Consider the following 24,013-nt stretch of genomic DNA (forward strand, 5'->3'; position numbering starts at 1 on the left):
AACCCGCGGCTGTGCCACCGGTTGCACCTGGAGCAACACGAGCAGCAGCCCCGCGCTCGAGTGGGATCACGCAGGCAGGCGCCAGCCCGGGTCTCAGGCAGCCGGAGCCACGCGGGGCGGGGCCGGGGGACCACCGAGACGGGCAGCCTCCGGGAGGCCTAGAGGGGCGCTCGGCCGGCGCGCCTGTTTCCCTTCCGGCTTTTAGCTCGGATTTCTCGGGGGTCGGAGGAAGAACTTTGTGTCCCAGCGAGTTCTGCGTGCCAGGTCCGCACAGTGCGGGATTCCTCGCTACCCTGGCGCCTTGTCAGCGCCCCTTCCCCTGAATTTGGTTCACACGGCGGCCCGCCACTTCCCGGCCCGCAGCGCCGGCCTCCCGGCCTCGCGGGCGCCGCCCCAGGTACTGCGCGGCCCTCTGGAGCCCGGCCCGGCCCCCCGCCCGCGGGGGCGCCAGCCGCCTTTCTGGCCTAAAGAAACTGGCTCAACAGCCCCCCGTGCCTGGTACTGACGTTTTTGGTGTTTGGGGTTCCCTGTTCGCCTGGGTGGAGACGCTCCCAGCGTCACCCAGCGCAAGACCCGGTATTTTCCCCTTAATTCACGTGCGGCCGCCTCTGTCTCGCCTCTCCATAGGCACCTTCCTTAGGCCGGTGACCTGTGACCTTGGCACCTGTGACCATTCTGTGAATACTTTTTTAGGTTCGTTCATTTCCATCACTGTAGGGACAGGATCCCTCTCTTGGATCCCTCAGTTTGCTCCGTGTGGAAGGGGTTCGGGAACGTTCTTGAACTGAACAGGCAGATGGAGGATTGTCCTGAGGATCAGGCACAGCAATTCATGAGGAGGTAGGGCCCTGAGCGAGTCTCCTTGCTGTGCTGAAAGTGAAAATGGGAAGGCCACAGGGGGCTAAGAGCAGGACAAGATCCATTGCACTTATGGCTCTTCTTCTCCTAGTTTCTAAGGTCCTTGCTTTTCCAATCTCAGAAGACAGTGCCTGAAACCAGGGGACATCAGCCATGCACCAAACAACTTTGCCTCAGGTGAGCTGAGCTTCCATTCAGTCTTTAAGAAAAAAATCACATTAGCTGATTAGCTGCCACGTTATTGGGAAAGGATCACTCAGACCTAACTTTGCCAATCTGTGGTTTCCCCTTTTTTTTTTTTTTTTTTTTTTTTTTAATACAAGAACTGGGGTACAGGCCAGAAGTGTGGGAGGGTGAGAGAATACACCAGAGACAGAGCAGGGAGCAGAACAGGCAGATGGACCAAAGGCACTGCCGAGGGGAGTAATGGGCAAGGCAGGAGAGGTCTGCCACACCATGTGGGTAGCTCCCTGACTGGTGGGGAATTGAACCAGCGCTACAGAGGCTGCGGACAGCTTCGCAGCAGGGTGCTTAACCCGCGATGCCACAGGGGAGGCCCTGTGGTTTACCCTTTGAATCAATCTGGAGGACTGTGGCTGTAAATGCACCCTAGAGGAATCAGTGTTGTTTGTAGAGAATGGTGAGCTTGGATGTGTAGGTTTACATGGGGAAAGGGGTATCCAAGCCAAGAATCCTCCCTGAATGTGGAAATCCAGATCATATTCTACAAATGAAAGTCTGAAATCAGAGATTGCCCTCCAAATTGTGGATGGAGTCCAGAGAGACTGGCATTGTTTTGTGTGGACATTCTAAGTCCTAGGTACATAGTATTGAATAATACAAATAGGTTCCCTTTTCTTGTGGAAGGTATTTTGAGCAAGATAGACAGTCTATAAAGAAATGAGTCAATACCATATTTATTTGTTGAAGAAGTAGTGCTTCTCAAAAGTGACTCACAGATGGGCAGCATCAGCATTAGAATTACAAATTCTTGAGTCCCACCCTTAGACTCAAAACCAGACTGGGTAGGAGGGTCACTAAGGTCAGAGGCATGACCTTAATCATAAGCCTTTCAGGTAATTCTTATCTACCTTGTCAAATTTGAAAAGCCCTGAAGAAACTGCCTCCAAAGGTCAGGGGAGTCCTCATGGAGGTGGTTACATGAGAGTTGAGACCTCAAGGATGAAATAGAAACAATCCTGGGATTTACTGAACAGAGAATTAAGAAGAATCTTTCACAGAAGAGAGCAGATGCAAAGATGCTGAAGTAGGAAAGAAAGTTGAGTGTGCTCTAGAAGCGGGGAGATAGAGAAAAGTGTTCATTGTGGGGTGGGAAAGTTGGCGCATGTGGGTCACTGAACACTTTGGTTTCTGTTCTGGGTTCAGTGAGAAGGCACTATAGGATTTCAGCAGGGGTGTGTTTTTTTTTTTTTTTTAAAGATTTATTTATTTATTTATTTATTTATTTATTTATTTATTTATTTATTTATTTATTTATTTATGCAAGCACTGGGTACATCAGAAGCGCGGGAGGGTGAGAGAATTCACCAGAGCCAGAGCGGGGAGCAGAGCAGGCAGACGGATGGAGTACACTGCTGAGGGGAGCAGCGGGCGGCAGGAGAGGTCTGCGCGCCATGTGGGACCCTCGCCTGGTGGCCGGGGATCGAACCGGCGCTGCAGAGGCTGCGGGCAGCTTCGCAGCCCAGTGCTCAACCGCTGCGCCACCATGGAGGCCCAGGGGTGTGTGTTTTTGTGACATGTTGGATTTATATATTAAAAAGGATCTCCAGTTCTTACAGGTGAGTTGCAATGCAGTCGAAGTAAGATTAAATGTTATCCTTTTTTGGGTATGTTTATATACACTATATTTTTTTACAATGAGTTTAGATTCATAGCAAAATGAATAGAAAGCACATAATTCCCTTATGTTGTCCTCCCACATATGCAGGACCTCTGCACTATTACCAACATTCCCTGCTGGAGTGGTACATTAGTTGCAATTGATGAAATGACATTGACACATATTCATCCAAAGTTTGCATCCTAGTTTGCATGATGAGTCATTCTTGGTGTTACATATTCTATCAGTTACAAAATTATAACAATGTGTATCCATTATTGTAGATAAACTGTATTATCATAGTATCATACAGAGTCTTTTAATCATACTGAGTTTACTCAGTGCTGTGCCTGTTCATTCCTCCCTCCCTGTCAACCTTTGATCTTTTTATTGTTTTCATAGCTTTGCCTTTTCCAGAATTTCATGTAATTGGAATCTGAAAAGATTGACTTCTTTCACTTAGTAATATGCATTTAAGAATCCTTCTTGTCTTTTCATGACTTGACAGTGATGAATAACACTACTATAAATAATAATTTTTTATTATTAGAACTGAACAACAGTCCATCATCTGAATGTAGCACACTTTATCCATTCACCTACTGAAGGACATCTTTGGTTGCTTCCAAGTTTTGGCAATTATCAATAATACTGCTATAAACATCTGTGTGCAGGTTTTTGTGTGGACGTAAGTTTTCAACTTATTTGGGAATATACCAAGGAGCATTGTTGCTCAATCATATATTAAGAGTAAGTTTAGTTTTGTAAGAAACTGACAGATGATCATGTAGCTGTAAAGTGACTGTACCATTTTGCATTCCCATCAGCAATGAATGAAAGTTGTTGTTGCTCCACATCTTTGCCGGCATTTGGCATTGTCAGTGTCTTGGATTTTGTGTTTTTCTGATAGGTGTCCAGTGCTGTCATTGTTTAATTTGCAATTCCCTCATGACATGATGTTGAACATCTTTTCATGTGCCTATTTTGCCATCTTTGTATTTTCATAAGTCTTTTGCTCATTTTTTAATTGCTGTGTTGATTTTCTTATTATTTTAAGAGTTCTTTGCATATCTTAGATAATAGTCCTTGAGCAGATATGTCTTTTCAGATATTTCTATCTGTGGCTTGCCTTCTCATTTTCTTGAAGTACGGTCTTTTTAAAGTATGGTCTAATTCCCCCTCATCTTTACTTTCAAAAATTTTTTTTTCTTGGGCCTCCCTGGTGGCAAAGGGGTTAAAGACAGTGCTGTCAAGCTATTGCCAGCCCCTGCAGCACGAGTTCGATCCCTGGCTGGCCAGGGAGTAACCCACATGGTGCAGCAGACCTCTCCTGCCTCACCGTGGCTCCCCTCAGCAGTGTATTTCAGTAGATCCTCCTGTTCTGCTCCCCATTCTCTCTGGTGAATCCTCTCACCGTCCCCCCACCCTGCACCTCTGCCTTACACCCCAGTTCCTGTATGCATAAATAAATAAATCTTTAAAAAAATGTTTTTTTCTTTACAATGTTCTTGGATAGTCTTTCACAGTTAATTTTTGCAGATGACTTGATTCACTACCTCTCCACAGACCTCATTTTTTTTTTTCTTTTTTTGGTGGAGGAGTGGATTTAATTGGATTCATAGTCAAAATTAGAGATTATTAACTTGTTCACAAATTTGATTCTTCCTATTTAGAAACAATGTTATGTTCCAATTTACTCAGTTCTTTTAGTTATTTTACTAGACATTAATTTTTCTTCATCTTGATTGTACATATCTTTGTTAGGTATATTCTGAGCTATTTTTTAAAAATATTTATTTATGCATATAAGAACTGGAGTACAGGCCAGAGGTGTGGGGGGGTGAGAGGACTCACCAGAGACAGAGTGGGGAACGGAACAGCTGGATTGACTGAAATACACTGCTGAGGGGAGCATTGGGTGAGTCAGGAGAGGTCTGCTGCACCATGTGGGTGTCTCCCTGGCTGGGGATTGAACTCTAGCTGCAGTGGCTGCCGATAGATTCATAGGTTGCTTCTTAACCCCCTGCGCCACTAGGGAGGCCCTCTAAGCTATTTTTGTATACATTCTACTCTATGTTTTTATGTTCATGCCTTTCCTGTATTTATGCTCCTTTCCAGTCTTCCACAGAAAATAGAATCTCACCTAATGGTAAATTATCACCCACCAACTTTAGTGACGATGCTCTGGCATTTTACTGATAAGTTGTTGTGATTTTCTGAGCTTTTTCATAACTTAAAAAAATTTATTTATGATCACACTATTTTTGAGATTAATTCTTTCAGCAATTTTATACATCTAGTATCTGCTAGATAGTGTAGTGTACTCTGTACTAGTAAACCAATAATGAGCATAAACAGAATCTTTTCCTTATGGACTTACTTTCTGATGGTCAGGGGAAAAAGGCAATAAACAATATAATTTGTTGGATGGTGAAAAATACTGTGGAGAAAAATAAGGTGAGGTACATAGAAACTATCCATAAGAAGGAAAGAAAATATTTACAACCCAGCTGCCTTAATACAATAAGATTATCTGTAACAGTATGCTTCCCCCCTCCCCCATACCCATGAAACACTGGGGATAAATAAGCAGATGGGAAGAGCAATTTGGGAGAAGTTGATGGTGCTAGACTCGGAAGAGACAGTCGTGAGGATAACTCTGGAGATGTTAGGGAGTGAAGTTTGCCTTGTAAGCAAAGATGAATTTTGGTTTCCTTGTGAGCTTGTGCTTGCTGTCCTCAGAAGTCCTTAATGCCTTATTGTAGCAGTGATTAGTCACAGGACATCAGGGTACACCTGGTGTTTAGATTTTTGGCTTGGACTATTTAGGCGGCGCCCTTTGGACCTTATCATTACCCACTTTAAGGGCCAGCTCTCCCTCTGTAGAGTGTTCAAATATTTTTTTTTTTCCAGTGCCTCCTTTTGAGCTGAGTTTCCTAATAGTTCTTGTGTTAAAAGGACCCTCTCGTAAAGACCTGAGTGTAGAGCCAGTATGACTGCTGTTTGAGCCGTTGGAGGTGCCAGAATTTGTCTTTGGGGCATGTTTCCTCCCAACGAGGCTGGAGGACCATTGCTTTCTCCTTGTCACTTGTGCTTGGTCTGGTGGAAAGGCTGTGGTCCGGGCTACTGGGAGATATGACTTAGGGGTTTTTCTGAGCCCTGTTGTTCAGTGTTTTCATTTTTATTGGCTGACAGAACAAAACTGACTATATAGGATAGTGAGAATCTCCTAGGAGGTGCAGTCATCAGTGGGGACTTAAGCATGAGAAGATGCATGACACCCCTTCCAAGGCAAGAACCCGTCTCTGTGGTCTGAACTGTTCCAACCAGGAGCCGAGGAAGAAGCCAGTAGATACCATTAGGGACTGTTTGGGGGCCTGTCACATTGCATTGAAGATTCAGAGGGTCTGGCTCCCAGGGGGTTGTGATTTTGAAATAGCTGATCCCTCCATCCAAAGTGGGGGACGGAGCCCATGTGATCTGGAGGGAGCATGGTAAAGATGGACTAACAGGTGATTTAGGGAGCTGGGAATTTGAGAAGCTGTTCTCTACAGAGGGAACAGCACCAGGTTATGATGAGGCATTAGCTATCATTTTAGAGTTCATAAGCCTGGAGTGGGAGGTAGTTTAGTATGTGGGAACAGCCCAGGTGTGCTGTTTGACAGATAGAGGTTGAAATCCCAGGTCTGCCACTTTGTGGCTGTGTGCATGGAACCTAAGTAAGGGAACTATAAGTATTAGTTCCCTTTACTCTTGGAGTTGGCCCCATGGGGAGGCCCAGAGGGTCACACATGGGGCTCAAGACTAGGTAATGTATCTGTGCCCAGACAGGGCAATGCCAACCTTCTCGGAAGATAGGTGGCTCAGGGCAGAGGTTGGAACATGCAGGTTGCAGGTTTCCTTTAAGAGAACCAGCCAGGGCCTTCCTGGTGGCGCAAGGGGTTAAGCACCTCACCATGAAGCAATCCTCAGCCTCTGTATGCATGAGTTCTATCCCAGCCAGCCAGAGAGAAACCACATGGCGCAGCAGACCTCTCCTGTTTCCTGCTGCTCCCCTCAGCAGTATATTTCAGTTAGTCTGCCTGATCTGTTCCCCACTCTGTCTCTGGTGAATCCTTTTACCCCTCGCATCTCTGGCCTGTACCCCAGCTCTTGTATGCATAAATAAATAAAATCTTTAAAAAAAGAGAGAGAGAGAGAGACAGCCAGCTTTCTGATGAGTAAGAAAGTATAAAAAGAAATTTACAAATCCTGGGGGTATTTCTGGGGAACAGCTCCTCTGCATAGAGCGGAAGTGTTGGGAAGATCAAGGAGAGGCTAGGTGTGGGGAGCAAGTGAGGCTCCATATGTATACTTGGGCTGGGTGGAGACAGGGTCAGGAGGCAACTGCTGCAGTGGTTTGTACATAGATAATAAGGTGGTGGGATTGTGAAGTACATGATGGTAGGAGCTGCCAGGCCCAAGGAGGCAGGAACATAGGGGTTGAAGCAGTTAGCATGCAGAGTACCAGATGCCAGACTGTGAGATTGGGTTGACAGTTCGGAGCTCCAGAGCTGTGCAGATAGGGGAGCATTGGGCTTTTCCATTTGGAATTGGGAACACTGGCTGGAGGGCTGGGAACTGAGTGCTCTTGTCAGTAGAGCAGACCTTCATTAGGCTCAGTATTGCAGGCCCTGGCAGGTCTGTGTCTTCCCCGAGGTTCATGCTGTCCCTCTGTCCTTTGTTCAGAGCTTGAGCAGAAACCTGTTGTTTCAGGAGTCAGTGACCTTTGAGGATGTGGCTGTGTACTTTACCCAGAATCAGTGGGCCTTCCTGGACTCCGCACAAAGGACCCTGTACAGTGAGGTGATGCTGGAGAATTATGCAAATGTGGCTTCCCTGGGTAAGTCTCTCCTAGTGGCCCTTTTGACAATTTGACCTCTTCCTCAGATATTTTGAGGAATTCTAACAGTTCCTGGGTTTGATGACTCCAGAGGGGAGTTCTGTAATCACTGGCCTCTGGAGATAACGGGGTGGGAAAACATGTGACTTTCTTTGGTTTTGAAAGCTACTTCCTTACATCCCAGGGAATGGCATGGTCCTGGACCTGAGGGAGAGGACTTTCTGGTGTGCTTAGGTGCATCTTTTGTTCCTACTTCCTTCCATTGTTCTGGGGTTTGGGCCCTCAGCTCTGTGGAGGAATCTCCCAAGATACCAGTACAGTGTTCTTCCTGAACAGATTTCTTTTCTTCTGAGCGGGAGCACTGTGGTAGTTTCTTCTGTGCAAACTCCTTGGCCTATCTTAGAGTACAGTTTGTAGTCCTTTCTCAGAACCCTGGGTTGGTTCACTCGGTTTCCTTGACATTCTGTTCTTCTCAACTAGCTTATTCGGGAATGGTGTGAGAGAGCTCATGAGCACTTTAGATATGTCCCCATAACTTTTCTTTTCTTTTCCTTTTTTTTTTTTTTTTTTTTGTTGGCTGGAGTAGCACTTCCCCTCTCCAAACCTATATTGATCTCCCAGCTGGAGAAAGGGGAAGCACCATGGGGCCCTGATCCCTGGGAAGCAGAGATATGGAGAAGTGTCTGTCCAGGTGAGTAAGAGAATATAGCAGTTTCTGGTTTTACCATTCAGGTTTGCTAGAAATCGTTCATCTATAACAGAGAACAAAGCTCTCTTCATTTATAAATCTGTACCTGGTCTGCTCACTGACTTCAGCTGATTTCTGACACTGAGCCTGAAAAGAACAGTCACTAGTTGTTCATGGCATCACATTCATGTGACTGTCCTTTCACAGAAAACCTGTGACCCAGTAGCTCTTAAACTGCTTTTACTAACTTACAGTGGAAGCATTTTAACATGCCAACTTTCATTGCAGAGAAGTAGGGTTTTAACCAAACCTCAAGGAAAATATGATTATGTGGGTCAAATGATTTATATATGTCATAGGTGTGAATTTTACCTTCAGGCTTTCAACAATGAAAAAGTGCCTTTAATTTGCCTTTTAGTGTCTAAATCACCTAAAAGTTTGTGTGCCATAGTCTTGAGGTCTGCATTGTGTTTGTCCTATATGGGACTGTAGAGAAAAGGGCAGGGTATATTCCCTTGCCACTGTGCCCAAAACACACTCACACACAGCCTGGCATTTCCCTGAGACTGCCCACCAGTCCTGGCAGCTTTTGATTACTTGGGTTTTCTTTGCTTTTGGAAGAGTTTTCACGCTTACTTCTCACGTGTACTATTATTTTGTAAAGAGTAGTTCTTTTCACAGCAATACCACCGTGACCTGCCGCTCTCCAGTTCGGCCTGTGTTCCAGCTGGCTTTCTAAAGGAAATAATCTTTAATCTCAGAAGATTATGTGGACTATTTAAAAATAGAATTACTAGACCATTACTTATACTTTTAGAGTTGGGGTGATTTCCTGGCTTATGGGTCGGGCATTAGGCTCCTTTTTTTTTCTTTTCAAATTTGTGTTTCCGGCCTGCTAGACTTCGTGCAGTGCCAGAGCTGCACATCTGCTCTCCTAGTCTCACTGATTTCTTTTTTCTTTTCTGGGTTCTTTAAAAAAAAATAATAATAATAATTTCTTGCTTTCCATTGCTTATTTCTCTCACTCCTTTCTCCTGTTTTCTCCATTTTCCCCCCATGTTGCTTTCTTTCCTTCCTGTTTTTAGAGTTCTTGTTCTGTCCATTTCTTCTGTCTGTTTCTCCTGCCTGTTCATTTCCCAGTCTTCCTTAGAGGAGGCACTTCCTGCTGTTTCCAATGTCCCCTCTCCAGGTGTATGTTGTTACAGATCTTCCTTGACTTAAAATGGGGTTACTTATGACAGCATTGAGGCAAAAACAAGGGCAACACAGTACACTACAGAGTATGTGTTGTTTACTCTTATGATTGGGTGGCTGGCTGGGAGCTGTGGCCTCTGCCTCCCAGCATTATGAGTTTCGTACCTGCATGTAACTAATCTAGAAAAAAGATTAGGATGCAAAATTTGAAGCATGGCTCCTACTGAATGTGTATTGCTTTTGCACCGCTGTAAAGTTTAAAACCAGTAAGGTGAACATCCTAAATTGTATTTTTCTTTTTCTCATTCTTCTTTATGGATACTTGTAGCCATTTTGGGGGATTTTTTTTTTTTTTTTTTTTAAATCACATCTTATAAAAGTAAATTAGGACTACTGGATCTTGTTTTCTTTCCAGACAGTAACTAGGCCACTTGTGATTTCTTTGGTCAGGTGTTGAGTCCTGGATCAAGAAAGAGTCGCCAACTGTGAAGCAGGAAGCCTCTGAAGAAGCAGAATCTCACAGAATACCAGTAGGAGGGCTCCTCAGAAACGTTTCTCAGCACTTTGATTATAAAAGCAAGGCAGCATGGCAGACTTTCAGCCTGAATCCGAATCTGATACTACGAGGTGGAATGAAGTTCTATGAATGTAAAGAGTGTGGAAAAATCTTCAGATATAACTCAAAACTAATTAGGCATCAGGTGAGTCATACTGGGGAAAAGCCCTTCAAGTGTAAGGAATGTGGCAAAGCTTTCAAGTCCAGCTATGACTGTATTGTACATGAGAAAAATCACATTGGAGAAGGGCCCTATGAATGTAAGGAGTGTGGCAAAGGTTTGAGTTCCAACACAGCCTTGACTCAGCATCAGAGGATCCACACTGGAGAGAAACCCTACGAATGTAAGGAATGTGGAAAAGCTTTCCGTAGGAGTGCAGCCTATCTTCAGCATCAGAGGCTACACACTGGGGAGAAACTCTATAAATGTAAAGAATGCTGGAAAGCTTTTGGTTGTAGGTCACTTTTTATTGTTCATCAGAGAATTCATACTGGGGAGAAACCCTACCAGTGTAAGGAGTGTGGCAAGGCATTCACTCAGAAGATCGCCTCCATTCATCATCAGAGAGTTCACACTGGAGAGAAACCTTATGAATGTAAAGTGTGTGGGAAAGCCTTCAAATGGTATGGCAGTTTTGTGCAGCATCAGAAATTGCACCCTGTGGAAAAGAAGCCTGTCAAGATGCTTCAGCCACCCCCAGTGAGTCCCCAGTGTCCCTCTTCAGCCTTATCTCTGGTTCCTCTCCAGGGTCCATGCTCTGCCCCAGCTCTGGCTGTGCCTTCATTGACTTTTCCACATGCTGTGTTCATTCCTACCTCTGGGCCTTTGTTCATGCTGCTGCCCACATCTGGAATACCCTCTTCACCTGTCCAAATAGTACGGGTCTTCCAGAGTCTTACTCCTACTGTAAAGCCATCCCCAATTATTCTGACCCCTTCTTCTCACCCATCATGAGCTTTGTTTTGGTAGTTTTTTGGCTCTTAGACCCAGCAAATCTCCAATTTGAGTTTCATTTGTATTTCTTTTATGTTTGATACAACTGTTTCAGCAGAAATACATTTGAAGACTGTATACATATAATATATTCTCTTTTCTTCTGGGTAGGAAATGGAAATACTTGACCTTTGTATTGATTCTCTTTCAGTCTTGAACAACAGTGGTCATATATGCATTGTTGGGGTGCTGGTGTACGAAGTGGACACTTCTTTGTGTTAGAAAAGTTTCAGAGAGAGAGCATCCCTGTATTAGGCCATTGCGATTAGAGAGAAATAGCCTGGGAGAAATGGAGGAGGTCTGCAAGCCTGTGGGGCTTGGTAATGGGAGTATGCTTCCAGCAATGGATTTTGGAATTAGGTGCTGATTGTTTTATGGGCTAAATGTTGTACTAATGCAAGTGAAGTTGCATTGCCCTTGGCATGGATCATTGAGGAACTCGTGTCTATGCAAAAGAGCATATGAAAGATAATATGTATGCAGTAATAGCAATCATTTCCCTGATTGATAGTGAGCCTGTCTTTAAACATAAAGTTTTTTTTTCCCTTTTAGTTTTGCTCTTAATATCTAGATGTGTCTTTTAAACTTTGGTTTCTTAAGTAAATATATACAAATGTATTCATGTTTCTTCCATCTACTGTACAAATTTTTTCTTGGTGTGCGTTCTGGTTTTCTATTTATCAGCATTGAATTCTACAATTTACTTTCTACATATAGCATGAATTGTTAACAAGAATCTGGCAAATTACTAAAGAAATTGGAGCAACAGCGTAAAATGCACTTGGGGGAAATCTGAATGAGTGTCTTGCTTTACCACTGAATTATACCCTTGGGAGGTGGAGTTTTGGATTGTTCTTGCTTTTAACCTTGATGAGGATCTTTTACAGCTACGCAAAGGGTGATGTAAAGAAAAAGAACCCAAGTTATGCATTATTAGCATTTGTTTAAAGTTAATCCTTCAACATTGATGGACAGGCCAGACATTTTTTCTTTAAAGTTGTGTTTACTATCTAGTTATTTCTCCAGCTAACAGAAAGGCTTTCAAGGTAGGGGTTGTTAAACTTTTTTTTTTTTTTTTAATAGAGGCATGTTTTTATTTATTTATTTTATTTGTTTGTTTGTTTTGTTTATACATGCACTGGGTACAGTCAGAAGCGCGGGAGGGTGAGAGAATTCACCAGAGCCAGAGCGGGAAGCAGAGCAGGCAGAAGGACCGAAGTACACTGCTGAGGGGAGCAGCAGGCGGCAGGAGAGGTCTGCGCACCATGTGGGACCCTCCTCCAGTGGCCTGGGAGCAGCCGGGGATCGAACCGGCGCCGCAGAGGCCGCGGGCAGCTTCGCAACCCAGGGCTGAACCACTGCGCCACCAGGGAGGCCCGGGGTTGTTAAACTTTATAGCATGTTACTGAATGTGGTGTAAAAGAGTAAGTTTTTGGTCTAACTCCCAGAAAGTCTAGTTTTGGTTATCTATGGTTATGCCCAGACCTATAGTATGTACCATACTTTGAGAGATATGCTTTAAACAGAAAATGCCTACTTTGGAGGTATTTATAAAGGACATGGGGTGGGTCTGCTTTATTTCACAGTAGATCCTCAGGAGAGAGATCTCTAAAAGTAGTTTAGTAGATGCTGTTGATTTATCAATAGAAGAAGCAAGAAAAACAAGTGAAATAGGGTCTGTAGGGGAAAAAGGGAGAGGGATACAGAGTGATCTGAAGTGGAGTAGGAAGAGTTTTTAAGGTCACCACTGCCAGAAGGCTTGTGGGTGTTGGCATTGGCTTCCTTTTGCTACTTACTTGCTTGATAGCTGAAGTAATGAGGAAGTTTACTTTTTTTTTATTACAGTTAATACACTTTTTCTTAATACAAAGTCAATACACTTTGAAATAACTCTTAACTTAAAGAGCACACAAAGTGGATGTTGCAGAGGATTCAGAACTGAACAACAGTAAGAGCAGGATCTAGCAGGGTCTATGGGATGTGACAAAATGTGGTGCTTAGAGCAATATTTACAGTCCTGAATGCATGAATGTTGAAAGTAAGTTCGAAGGCTTGGAATTCACAAAGCTGAGGGGTGGTGTTTGATAGTGGGAAACAAAAAAGTTCACTAGGAATGAAGACAAGCAAACAAGCAGACCAAGATGAACTTAGCAGAAATAAGATATACAAGAGAGTTTTTAAAAAGATGGCGGTTTAATATATCAGCGTTCACACCTCCCAAAACCCCACTAAAACAATAAAATGCAAATGGAAAGGCATAAACTGACAAACTTGAAGCCAGGTGAAAGAGTCACTTCAAACAGACATGAGAAAGGTAAATCCTAAGTCATATTGCGGGCCAGCCATCCTACAGCACGGACTTCCCACGGACTTCCTTAGGTTAGGAACTGAGGTTCAGGTATCTGTGAACGTCGAGGATGGGGCTTAATTAAACCCCCAACAACGCCTTCTCAGTCTTCAGGCTTTGCTGATTGTTTCTGCCCTCAGCCAGGAGAACCATAAACTCCAGAGAGTGGCTGTGCCTTTAGCCTGGGTGGAGCCAAGTCAGGCCCAAAGTGGTAGGACATTTCATCTTGCCCATCTATTTTGGAGTTTATAATCTCTGATCTTCTATGGTCTGTCACTTCTGCTAAGATAGTTCCACCTTTTTATGATCCTTTTATACTCAATAACTACTTCTATTTCCCAATTCTTTGTCAGCCAGTGTTCAGTTGCGGATATTTGTGACAGTGAACAAGAGATTTACTACATACTAGTAGTTAACTTGCAAAATTTCCAAGGAGGAACCACGCCTGGATTCCACAGAAGCTGAAGCAAGAAAAATGGCCACTGATACTACCAAATATTTCAGAGGTAACTCAGCAGCTGCTGATGCCTGCTACTAGACTCCACCCCCAGCCCACTGATAGTAGAACTAGACAACCAGGGTGTTCACTACATATTCTGGAGGAAAAGCAAGTTTCCTCACAACCATTTTGGTAGGAGACTGTAGGATCTCATGATTTTCCTAGCCATCTTCTGCAAAGGTGTACTGCTTCAGTGGGAGTGGGATAAATGTGTACGGAATTTATCTGGATTCTATCTGGGACAGTGATAGAGTCCACATTATAATGTGGAAAAGTCCTAAAATGAGGAGAGGATTTTTAAGATATTTTAGGCAATTATAAAATAGCAGATCACTATTACAGGCATGGAAGATGACCTGAATGACTGAAGGATGCCCCACATAATGGGCAAAGAAGATCAATAGATCAATATCATTAAGATTTCATTTTTTACCAAATGAAGTTATTAATTAAAAGCACGTCCAATCAGAATTCCAAAGGAGTGTGTGTGTGTGTGAGAGAGAGAGAGACAGACACAGAAGAGAAAGAGAGAGAGAGGAGAGATAAAAAGGACAATATATATAAGAATTTTCAAAGAACAAGGTGGGAGATTTTGTGTTACCAGATATTAAATGTAATGATCGTCAAAAATAGAACAACAAAAAACCCTCAGATTATTAAAAAACAGATACACTGCAATATGATTTGTATAAATTTCAAATCTAAAACAATATACTGTTTAGGAATATATACATTTTATACAAAATTACACACATATGCACTAGGTGCAGAATTATAGAGAAATGAAGTGTAAGGGAATCAAATGTCAGTGGACTAGGCTGAGGAAATACAAATGATATTTCTTTTTCTCCTACCTCATCCATTTTCTCATATTCTGTATGAAATGCCAGGAACCCAATTCCAAATGCCCGTCTATGAGTTGTCCTTCACCGTCCATCTTTACCACTTGTTTCTTGTCTGAAAACAAATAATAGTAGTCAGAGACTTGGTTTCTAACATTTTGAATTAATGATTCTTAAAGTGCTTTACAAGATGTGATCTCTTAATATCCCTTTAAGTAGAACAGTACTGGTATCTTATTTCATGACTGTGGTGAAAGAACTTATGTTACTTGCTTTAATATGAAAATACTGCCTTAAAAGCCAAATGATTGAATCAGTCCCTTAAAGGAAACATCTTGAATTTTTTATTACATGATACCCAATTGTAAGACTGGCTCATCTTCTAAGTGAATCACTATTCAATGTTACTTCATTTCTATTTATTTACTTACTAGTTACAGTGGATTTGTGGTGTTACAGGAAATTTCAGTTGTCAAAGTTTCAGTGTATTCTACTCTTGCTACTTCCCTGAGGACATCTTGTTATTAGTAATGATAAAAATATATGCGCTCCTGTTTACCATTTAATATTGAGCCACAATGTATTGCAAGTTAGATTTTCTATATAAGATTTGTATAAAAAGATATGAGACTCCAGACATGGTAAATGACCTTGCTTAAGGGACAGAACTGAGGTGTTTTGTTGCCCATATTCAGCTCAGATTTTAACTTTCTCAGAAAACTCAAATATAGCAGGAGTTTTCGGTGTGTAAAGTAATTACTTATATAGGGTAGAGTTTTTTTTTCTCTCTCCATTGTTTTTCAGGATATATTAGCTGTTTAGTTGTAATTTGTTCTTCAGTGGCTACTAGCAAATTGGTTAATTATAGGAGAAGTTATATCCATTAGATTGTAGAAATGTGAATAATGAGTCTCAAATGTACAGGCAGCAGGAATTAAAAGTCAATTTGTACTTGTTCCTGAGAAGGGAGGATCTCTTTGTAGCTACTGTGTACTGTGCATAGGACAATTTTCTTGTACTTCTTAGGTGTCTCATTTTCGATAAACAAGACACCTAATTATTATATAAACATTTTTGGATATCCAGGGACTAAATAATTGAGCAATCATAAGAATGTAAGCTTCAGAAAAGTAAGGAGGTAATCCAGAAAGAAGATCTAGGAAATTGGGAGTCCAGCAAGGAGGAGGAGAAAGGAAGCCCCAAGAAGCCAACAGTCTACTGAGGTTAGACAGCACCAGTCCAGATGGGAATAGAAGGAGAAAGGATTATGGGGAATATCTGAAAAGAAGATAAGGAACTGGTAGATTACTAAAAGTGTTTAGATAAACATAGTTGTTTCACAGATCTGTGAGAATTAAAAGAAATGATTAAGAGATCATACAAAGTAAAGTAAATTATCAGGGGGAAAAAAGCTCAGGCAACTATGAAATAAAAATAAAAAGTTGAGAAAGAAAATGAAATGAAAATGCAATCTGGCTTATCAAACAGCAATAATTACAGTCATGATACATATTTTATTTTATTTTAAAAGATTTATTTATTTATACAAGAACTGGGGTATAGCCAGAGGCGTGGGAAGGTGAGAAAATTCACCAGAGACAGAGCGGGGAGCAGAACAGGCAGACGGACTGAAATACACTGCTGAGGGGAGCAGCGGGTGAGACAGGAGAGGTCTGCTGCGCTGTGTAGGTTTCTCCCTGGCCGGCCAGGAATTGAACCCGTGCTGCAGAGGCTGTGGACAGCTTCACAGTGCGGCACTCAACCCACTGCGCCACCAGCGAGGCCATAAACATGTTTTTTTAATAACCAAAATTTGTGAAACAGTTTTATTGGGAGAAAGAGTGCATTGAGATATAAAAAAGCTATATCCTCACCAGTCACAACCAGAACTCAACAGATTCTATATCTAAAATGAAGAGCATGGGTGTTGCCTGGTAACATACCCACATTACCTAAATTAAAAAAAATACAATTAAATGAAATAAAGAGCAGTATAAACATGTGGAAGCAACACTTGATTGCCTACAAAACATCAAATCTCTTCCTTATAAGCATTTCCGGTCCAAGTTAATCAAGCAGGACTCTGACCTCTTTCTTACCAGCAAGGGAATGACTGTACTGCAATTCTGGCTAGTGACTCAGGGAGGGCTTCTGAGGGACTTCAAGGGGTAAAATTTTTACTCTAACAAAAGAGACCTGTAGCAAGTGGCCTTTCGGTCTTAATCAGGTCAGAATGTGATACTCAGAGCCCCTACAGTTATCTCGTCAGCCTGAGGGGAGCCAGATAACCTGGCAGAGGGCAGAGTCCAGAGAGTTGCAGAGAAGTGGAGACCTGATGACACCACACCTTGCTTTTTGTTTTGGGAATACAGTTAATGATAAAATCAGCATAAAATGTAAAGGTAAAAAAATGTAATTTCCCATCTGAATCCTTATTGAGATGTTACAATGAACAAAACATATGTTATTCTCCTCCTTTTGCGTGTGTTTATGTGTGTGTGTGTGTGTTTATGTATGTGCAATCCAGGCCATGTGGAGAGAAAGTATAATTTCCAGTCTTCATCCCAGTTGAGTGCCTACTGACAGCCAACCCCAACCTGCCATCTTGGAAATGACTCCTTCAGTGCCCAGCTGATGCTGTGTGGAGTTTGGTGAGCCTTTCCTACCAAGTCCTGCCCACATTTCATATTCATTAGCAAAATCAGTGATTGTTGTTTTAAGCCACTCTGTTTGAGGTGGTTACACAGCATAGCATGCCTATGACTATTTAACATATTTAATATAATTTAACTTATAAATTTTGTAAACTATTTTACATAATTCATGGAATTTTATATATATAGTTAAATATATTTGATAATTTTGCTATTTGCTGAGAAGGTTCTGGGCCATTTGTAGAATTATAGCTGGAATAGACTTTAGAGAACATCTTGTGCCCCATCCTCCCATTATGATGGAAGCAGTTGCTCCCCAACGTCCCACTCACAAGGTGGAACTTAAAACACGGTTTAAAAAAACACTCGATGGGATCATACTACAGACCAATGCTTCTCAAACTTGAACATGCTTTAGCTTGCCTTGAGCACATCTTAAACGGATTGTTAGCACCATTCCCCTGGACTGCCATACTGCACCATGACAGCTCACTCCTCCCTAGTGTTCAACTCATCCTGAGCGGACAACTCCTCCTGCACCCTCGGGCCACCTGAATACACATGTCTCATGTCCTCCCACTTCTTTTCCCAATTCTGGGGGAACTACTCTCTTTATTCTAGATTCTCTTCACCAACCAGAAAAGCACAAAGCCTGCATTGCACCCTCTTGCCAATCTTGTTAATCCTCTTCAATAAGTTTATACTTTTACAGCAAATGTGTATTTTTAAGGTAATGTCATGGCAGTAGAGTCCTATTTAGTTTCTTTTTTATAGAAACACAAATTTTTAACTGCTCCCATGGGTAGAGAAAAGTCTAGATTTTAGTGTTCACAGTATCTGGCCACTCTTCTGGGAGAAGAAAAATTAATGTTTGCTTCTTGATAATTGGCTGCAGCAAAACAAAGAATCACAGGCCACTTTCTTTCTTACCCTGTCACATACATGACATACCAGATACTTACTGAGTAAGCTCTAGTAAGCCACTGGATGAGCCTTTGCAGAATATTTTTTTCCTTGTCCTTGACTGGTGTTGGTTTGTTTGTTTGTTTTTACAACTTATTTCCCCCCTAAATGACTGCATGCTCATTCTGCTTGATTTTCTACATACCTCCAAACCTAAGTTCATTATGGATTTTGAAGGGTAGGCTGGCAGAGGCCTTCAGGGAATATCAGCAGAACTGAAGCTAACATGATAACTCTTCCTTAGAGACAAACCTAAGATAGTACTTCCCTAACATAAGTGAGAGTCATGAGAGTTGATGGCATTTGGGAATCCATTTAAAACATTCATTTTCTTAAAAATATTTATGGGGTGCCTACTATGTGCTAGGAACCTGGGACACTCGTGAACAAGTCCTTACTCTCTTGAATCCTTTTGGGAGTCAGATAAACAGGTAGTTGCAAAACTGTTACAATTTTGATAAGCATTTTAGGGAAAGGTTTAACTGGAGTGTTGTAAAGGGAGCCAAGGAAGAGGAGAGGGAGAAAGCAAAGGACCTGAGACAGGAAAGCAGATGGCTAATTTGAAATACCAAAGGAAATTCAATATGGCTGGGGAAATAAGTGAGGGATGGAGAAAATAGTGGTTTTTTTTAAAGATTTATTTATTTATGCATACAAGAGCTGGGGCACAGGCCAGAGATGCAGGGGGTGAGAGGATTCACCAGAGACAGCCCGGAACAGAACAGGCAGACTGACTGAAATACACTGCTGAGGGGAGCAGCAGGCAAGACAGGAGAGGTCTGCCTCGCCATGTGGGTTTCTCTCTGGCCGGCCTGGGATCGAACTTGTGCTGCAGAGGCTGTGGATTGCTTCATAGTGTGGTACTTAACACCTTGTGCCACCAGGGAGGCCTGAAAATAATTAGTTACTTTGCTAGTGCAACTTACTTGCTGAGTAAATGTTGCCCAAACATTTTCAAAATTGTTAAACATCTAAAAAAGTTCAAAAGATGGCACAATGAATACTTGTACAAAAATTTCTTTTGTTGGAAACAAAAAAATCAAAATACTGCAAACTTAAGTTATGTTATCTCCCCTGGTCCCTCTGTTTTCACTGGGAACAGGGCTTCTGCCCTTTCCACATGGCAGACTTTTCAGCAGCTGAGCTAAGGTTGCAGCGGTGGCAGCTCAACTATGTCAGTTTGCTTTGTATTTTTTCCATACATCAGTTCAGAGAGGACACGCCCATTAAACCTGTCAGAGTTGGTACTCAAAAATGTACTGTATGAATCAGTTTGAATGAGGTAAAGGATTAATGAATAGTGGCTAAAGGAAACAAACAAAAAAGACTGGACAGGGCAATATCACTGTATTATTGACAGTCAAAAGCAGGACTCTGAAAACTTTTTGCAAAACTTACATTTTAAACCCTAACGAAAAAGATACTTTAAATAGTAAAAAAAAAATTAAGTGAACTGTTTGGGACACTAAAAACTGTTCATGACACAAGATCTTTTAGAAAGCAAATCTAGAAATTGAATTCCCTTATGATTCCAGGGCTTTTATTTAAAATACCTTTTTTCTCTTGATGTTATTGGTGTTATTTCCATTTTATTCTATTGATTTTGTGGCTGCTTCTTGTGAAGCCATGAAAGTGACTTTAGCAACTCTATGAAAACCAGCAATCAATTTTTTGAGTCTGCTGATGAGAGAGGCTGATCTCTGAGAAAGTCAGTTTTTCACAAGGAATTGACTTTTTCTCAGCGTCCCTCTCTCGGAAGTAAATAAATTGGTGGCATTGCCTCCCCCATGTGACCTTAATCTCATGTTTTTTCTCTGGAGTGTCTTTAGCCAAAACAGGTTCCAGGTCTGGGTTTTTGGGAGTACTAGTGTGATGGGAGTAGCTTGAAAGACTGTTTTCCTTTGGGCCCCGGGGGAGTGGGCCCTTTCATAGAAGATGACTCTGGGGTGTAATTATCAGGTGGATTGAACACATAAGTAAGTTTTGAAGTGCATGTGCTGACAGTTCCCCACAGCTTTGGGGACTGAACATTGACATTGGAACTAAGAATCTTCCAGAAATGTCTTTCTGATTGATGGGGCACTCCCTGATCACGCGATCCCATTTGTGACTGAACTGGAAGAAGACTGTGGACTCTCACAGGTTAGTTGTTTCTTTCTCAGCCTTGGTGATAATGTTTCCTATACACTGGGAACCAGCTCTCTGCTCTTGTAGTAAGCTGAGGTGATTCCCAGGAAGTGGCAGTGTTGTGGTCATCGGGCTTGCTGGGCACCTAGTGTGGCCATGGGACGTAGGGAAGCTGCGTAGCAGTGTTTGGCGCCCTCTAGTGGTTATTGGTAGGATAGCATTTGGGCTTTCTGGGAACTTCAGGGACTTTTTTTGTCTGGGAGGAGGCATCTATAGGTAAATGAAGAACAATATGTAGCCACGTGGTACTGGTAGGTTGTTGTCAGGTTGGGCAACAGGCTTCAATTTCAACCCATGCTACCCACGACCCCAACCCTCCCCCTCCCCCCCCATCCAGGTCACTACTCAGCTTGGACTCACTCCATCATTTTGGAAGTCCTGCTTATACTGAATTTTTTTGGTGTGGTTGCAGGGCAGTGGCAATTTGGGGGCAGGCAGCCAGGCAGGGATGGTGACAGTGCAGGGCGCCTGAGTGGGCTGGGGCCACGGGTGCAGCTGGACACAGTGCAGCAACAATGAAGCCTTCCATCCTTACCTGGAGTGTGCAGACCGTGGACTGGTCAGCAGGGCTGCCTGCCTTGGGCCACTGCATTTCTATCATAGGTCCAATTTGAGGTGTCCCACAAAAACAAGCAGTTGTGGCTGCACTACCAGAACCAGGAGAATGATAATATGGAGCCCTGGAAATAATGAGATGGCACTTAGGCCTCTCAGAGGCATATGGAGGAGTCAGCACCAACAATTTCAGTGGAACATCCCCCTGCAGCTCCCATGGTCCTTTAGCTCCATCAGCCGCAGCATCCAGTACTCCATCTGTGCCTGCTGCCACTGGCCTCAACACCCTTTGATGCAGAAGAACCACCAGGTAGTGCTGGCCTCCTTCTCCCTCTGCTGCCTGGGCTGGAAATGGAAGATTAAAAGCTGCACTTATTCTGTGTCTACTTTGTTCAGGTAGCTTTATTTTCCTTGCCTTGCAGAAAGCACACAGCAAGTGAGAATGTTGTTCCTGGTGGGGGTGGGACTGGAAGTGCCCTTCTCCAGGTGTCTCAGTGCCATCTTTAGGTTGGGCTTCCTGTTCCTGGCCCTGGCCCTGGCATCTACTACTTGAACTTCACCTACTGTACTGTGAAGGGTCACTCTTCATTTCTCCTTCCTTCCCTACATGAAAAGTGAGCCACTGGCAGGTAGCAAGGGCGTCAGGATCCGTGTGGCCTCCTTTTATCCACAGGGGCACTTTGGGGAACTGCACCATGCTCCATTTCTGTTGTCTCAAGGGAAAAGACCCTCTAGGACCCTGGAGACCCCAACTTCCTTGGGAATTGGCTCAGGAAGTTTGGGGCACATAAGCCTCAGGTCTACTACCTGGGCCTGGGAAAATCACCCCAGGGTGATTTTTTGTGGGTTGCTGGTTTTATTGTGCTGAAAAAAGGGTGGTTAATTAAAAAAAATGTTATCTTATAAAATGTATCTCAATCTTGACTTGTATGGTTGCTTCCTCTGGGTATTCTTCCTTTCTTTGAATTTCCTATATCTGGCAAATTTGAGAAACCTACAGGTTTGCTTAGGTTCTGGTGAACATTTCTAGCAAAAACACTTTATGGTACATTTCAGGAGGCACTTACTGCTGAGGTATCCTGCTATTAATGACACTAAGTTTGATACTTTCACAATATGCTAATTTCTTATTTCTCAACAATTTTTTTTTTGTCTAATGGTTTTAACATCTATCAATGGTTTTTGCCTAAATCCATCATTGGAGATTGTAAGACCGTGCTTTTCCAATTCTGTCATCTCTTCTACATGTATTAGCCAGTGTTCTTCTATAGAGATCTTTTTATCCCCTTTCACTTTGAATCTCACCGTGGACTTTTTAAAAAATTATTATTCAATGTGTTACAATCCATTTTAGTCATTATTATGCTTAAACGTGCTCACATCTGACCACTGGGAGCCCTTTCAATCCGGCTCTGGGTCCCGTGGCCATCTCCCCACTAGTCTTTCAGCATCTTTGTGTCTTCTGACACAGTATGAGGTCCGTGCTTAGCAGGTACTTCCCAGCTGCAGCCCTGGAAGCAGTCTTCTCCAAGCAGTCCTGGAGTGGGGAACATTTAAAAAACAAGAGCTTGTGTTTTTGGTTTTTTGTGGGGGGCGGCAGGGAGAGGAGGGATTGGCCAAGGTTGGGATTTGATTCATTTAGTCTAGTTCATGGTTGTGGGGCTATTGGATTTTTATTAGAGTTTATGGAAACCCAAGCCAAATGATAAGATAGATCTCTCTGTCATGGCTCTGAAAGAGTGATGGAGAGGCACTGAGGGTTGGTTCTCACTTGAACCTATAGCCATCACGGTGGGTTTTTATTTACTCTTTTAGTTTGAGAAAAGTATAAATAATCCATGATTGGCTGACATCTAATTCTAAATAACTGAAAGACTGCCTGACATGTTGAAGGCTTTCAATAAGTGCTTTTTGAATAAATAAATTACTAAAGCTTCTTTATATAAATAGTTATTGCCTCCATCATAATTCAAACTATAGCTTAATGTCACCAGAAGACTAAGCAGTAAATATATGAGCTGTAAATTGTAAAACAGGCCTCAGCACATATTAAAATTCAGACAAATAATATCTACAGATCCTAGCTTGTTGATACATTGAACAAGCTACTTTCAATTACAGGGTTCCTTGAAGGATATGCAGCAAATAATATAATAAAAGCAAATAATAAAAGCACTAAGAGAATGTATATTGGTAAATAAATGTTTGTTATTAGCAAAAGGGGAATGGACAATGTGAGAAGCAGCAAGTTTAGTCTTTCCTTATTAATGAGGAAGGGGGGAAATCGGGCGTTTACAGCTTTTTTTTATCAGTGCCTAGACTAAGCAAGTGACATTTCTATGAAAAAGTGGTATTGTCATGTGAGAGAGTATAACTGTAGCCATAAAAACAAAGGGGAAAAACAATGATTTTTTGAGTCATTTCATTTCATCTAACTGAACATACATCAACTCTCAGATAGTTCAATTTTTCCTACTGGAATCAACTGACAGTTCTTCTGGTCTCTATTAAAGAGGGGACCGAGCACTGTTCAGAGCTCCAACTGCGATTTCACCTCATTGGAATAAAGTTCACTAATAATTAACAGTCTCCATTTTTGGTTTATCATTCAGTTTCTCTGTCTCTCTTTGTCTCTCTCACACACATACATCTGTAGCTATGATTATACAATTACATATACACATACACACATTTTTTTCTAAACTATTTAAGAGTAATTCAAAGTGTCCTTTCCACCCTAAATATTATGGGTATATCCGGGAGCAAGACATTTTCTTATGTAGCCTCAATATAGTCGCCAAGCTCAGGAAATTTAACATTGACCCAATATTATTATCTAATTTTTATTCTAATTTATAGTCTATATTCCAAGTTCAGCAATTATCCTATCAATGTTATAGCTATTTTTTACTTCTAATACAGGATCACACATTGCATTTAGTTTTCATGTCTGT

At 42.3% G+C, this 24,013-nt stretch overlaps 1 protein-coding gene and 1 pseudogene across 3 annotated transcripts; one reads left to right on the forward strand and one right to left on the reverse strand.

Annotated features, from left to right (window-relative positions):
• The first annotated feature begins 191 nt into the window (after nucleotides 1–191).
• ZNF621 (zinc finger protein 621) lies at nucleotides 192–12,111 on the forward strand. 3 transcript variants are annotated; one of them, XM_037526763.2, is made up of 6 exons: nucleotides 192–264; nucleotides 694–840; nucleotides 950–1,035; nucleotides 7,454–7,580; nucleotides 8,167–8,271; nucleotides 9,913–12,111. In XM_037526763.2, the coding sequence occupies exons 3-6, from the start codon at nucleotides 1,012–1,014 to the stop codon at nucleotides 10,971–10,973; spliced, it is 1,317 nt and encodes a 438-aa protein (XP_037382660.1). In that variant the 5' UTR covers nucleotides 192–264; nucleotides 694–840; nucleotides 950–1,011; the 3' UTR covers nucleotides 10,974–12,111. The 3 variants fall into 3 exon arrangements, with proteins under 3 accessions (XP_037382660.1, XP_037382664.1, XP_037382669.1); XM_037526767.2 differs by having other exon boundaries at nucleotides 718–840; XM_037526772.2 differs by lacking the exon at nucleotides 192–264 and adding an exon at nucleotides 271–397.
• Nucleotides 12,112–20,026: 7,915 nt separating this feature from the next.
• On the reverse strand, nucleotides 20,027–20,697 carry LOC119258455 (RAD9, HUS1, RAD1-interacting nuclear orphan protein 1-like; annotated as a pseudogene).
• Nucleotides 20,698–24,013: the final 3,316 nt, after the last annotated feature.

This window comes from Talpa occidentalis, unplaced genomic scaffold (genome assembly GCF_014898055.3).
Source record: "Talpa occidentalis isolate TD23 unplaced genomic scaffold, MPIMG_talOcc4v2.1 talOcc4.10, whole genome shotgun sequence".
NCBI classification, from domain to species: Eukaryota; Metazoa; Chordata; class Mammalia; order Eulipotyphla; family Talpidae; genus Talpa; species Talpa occidentalis.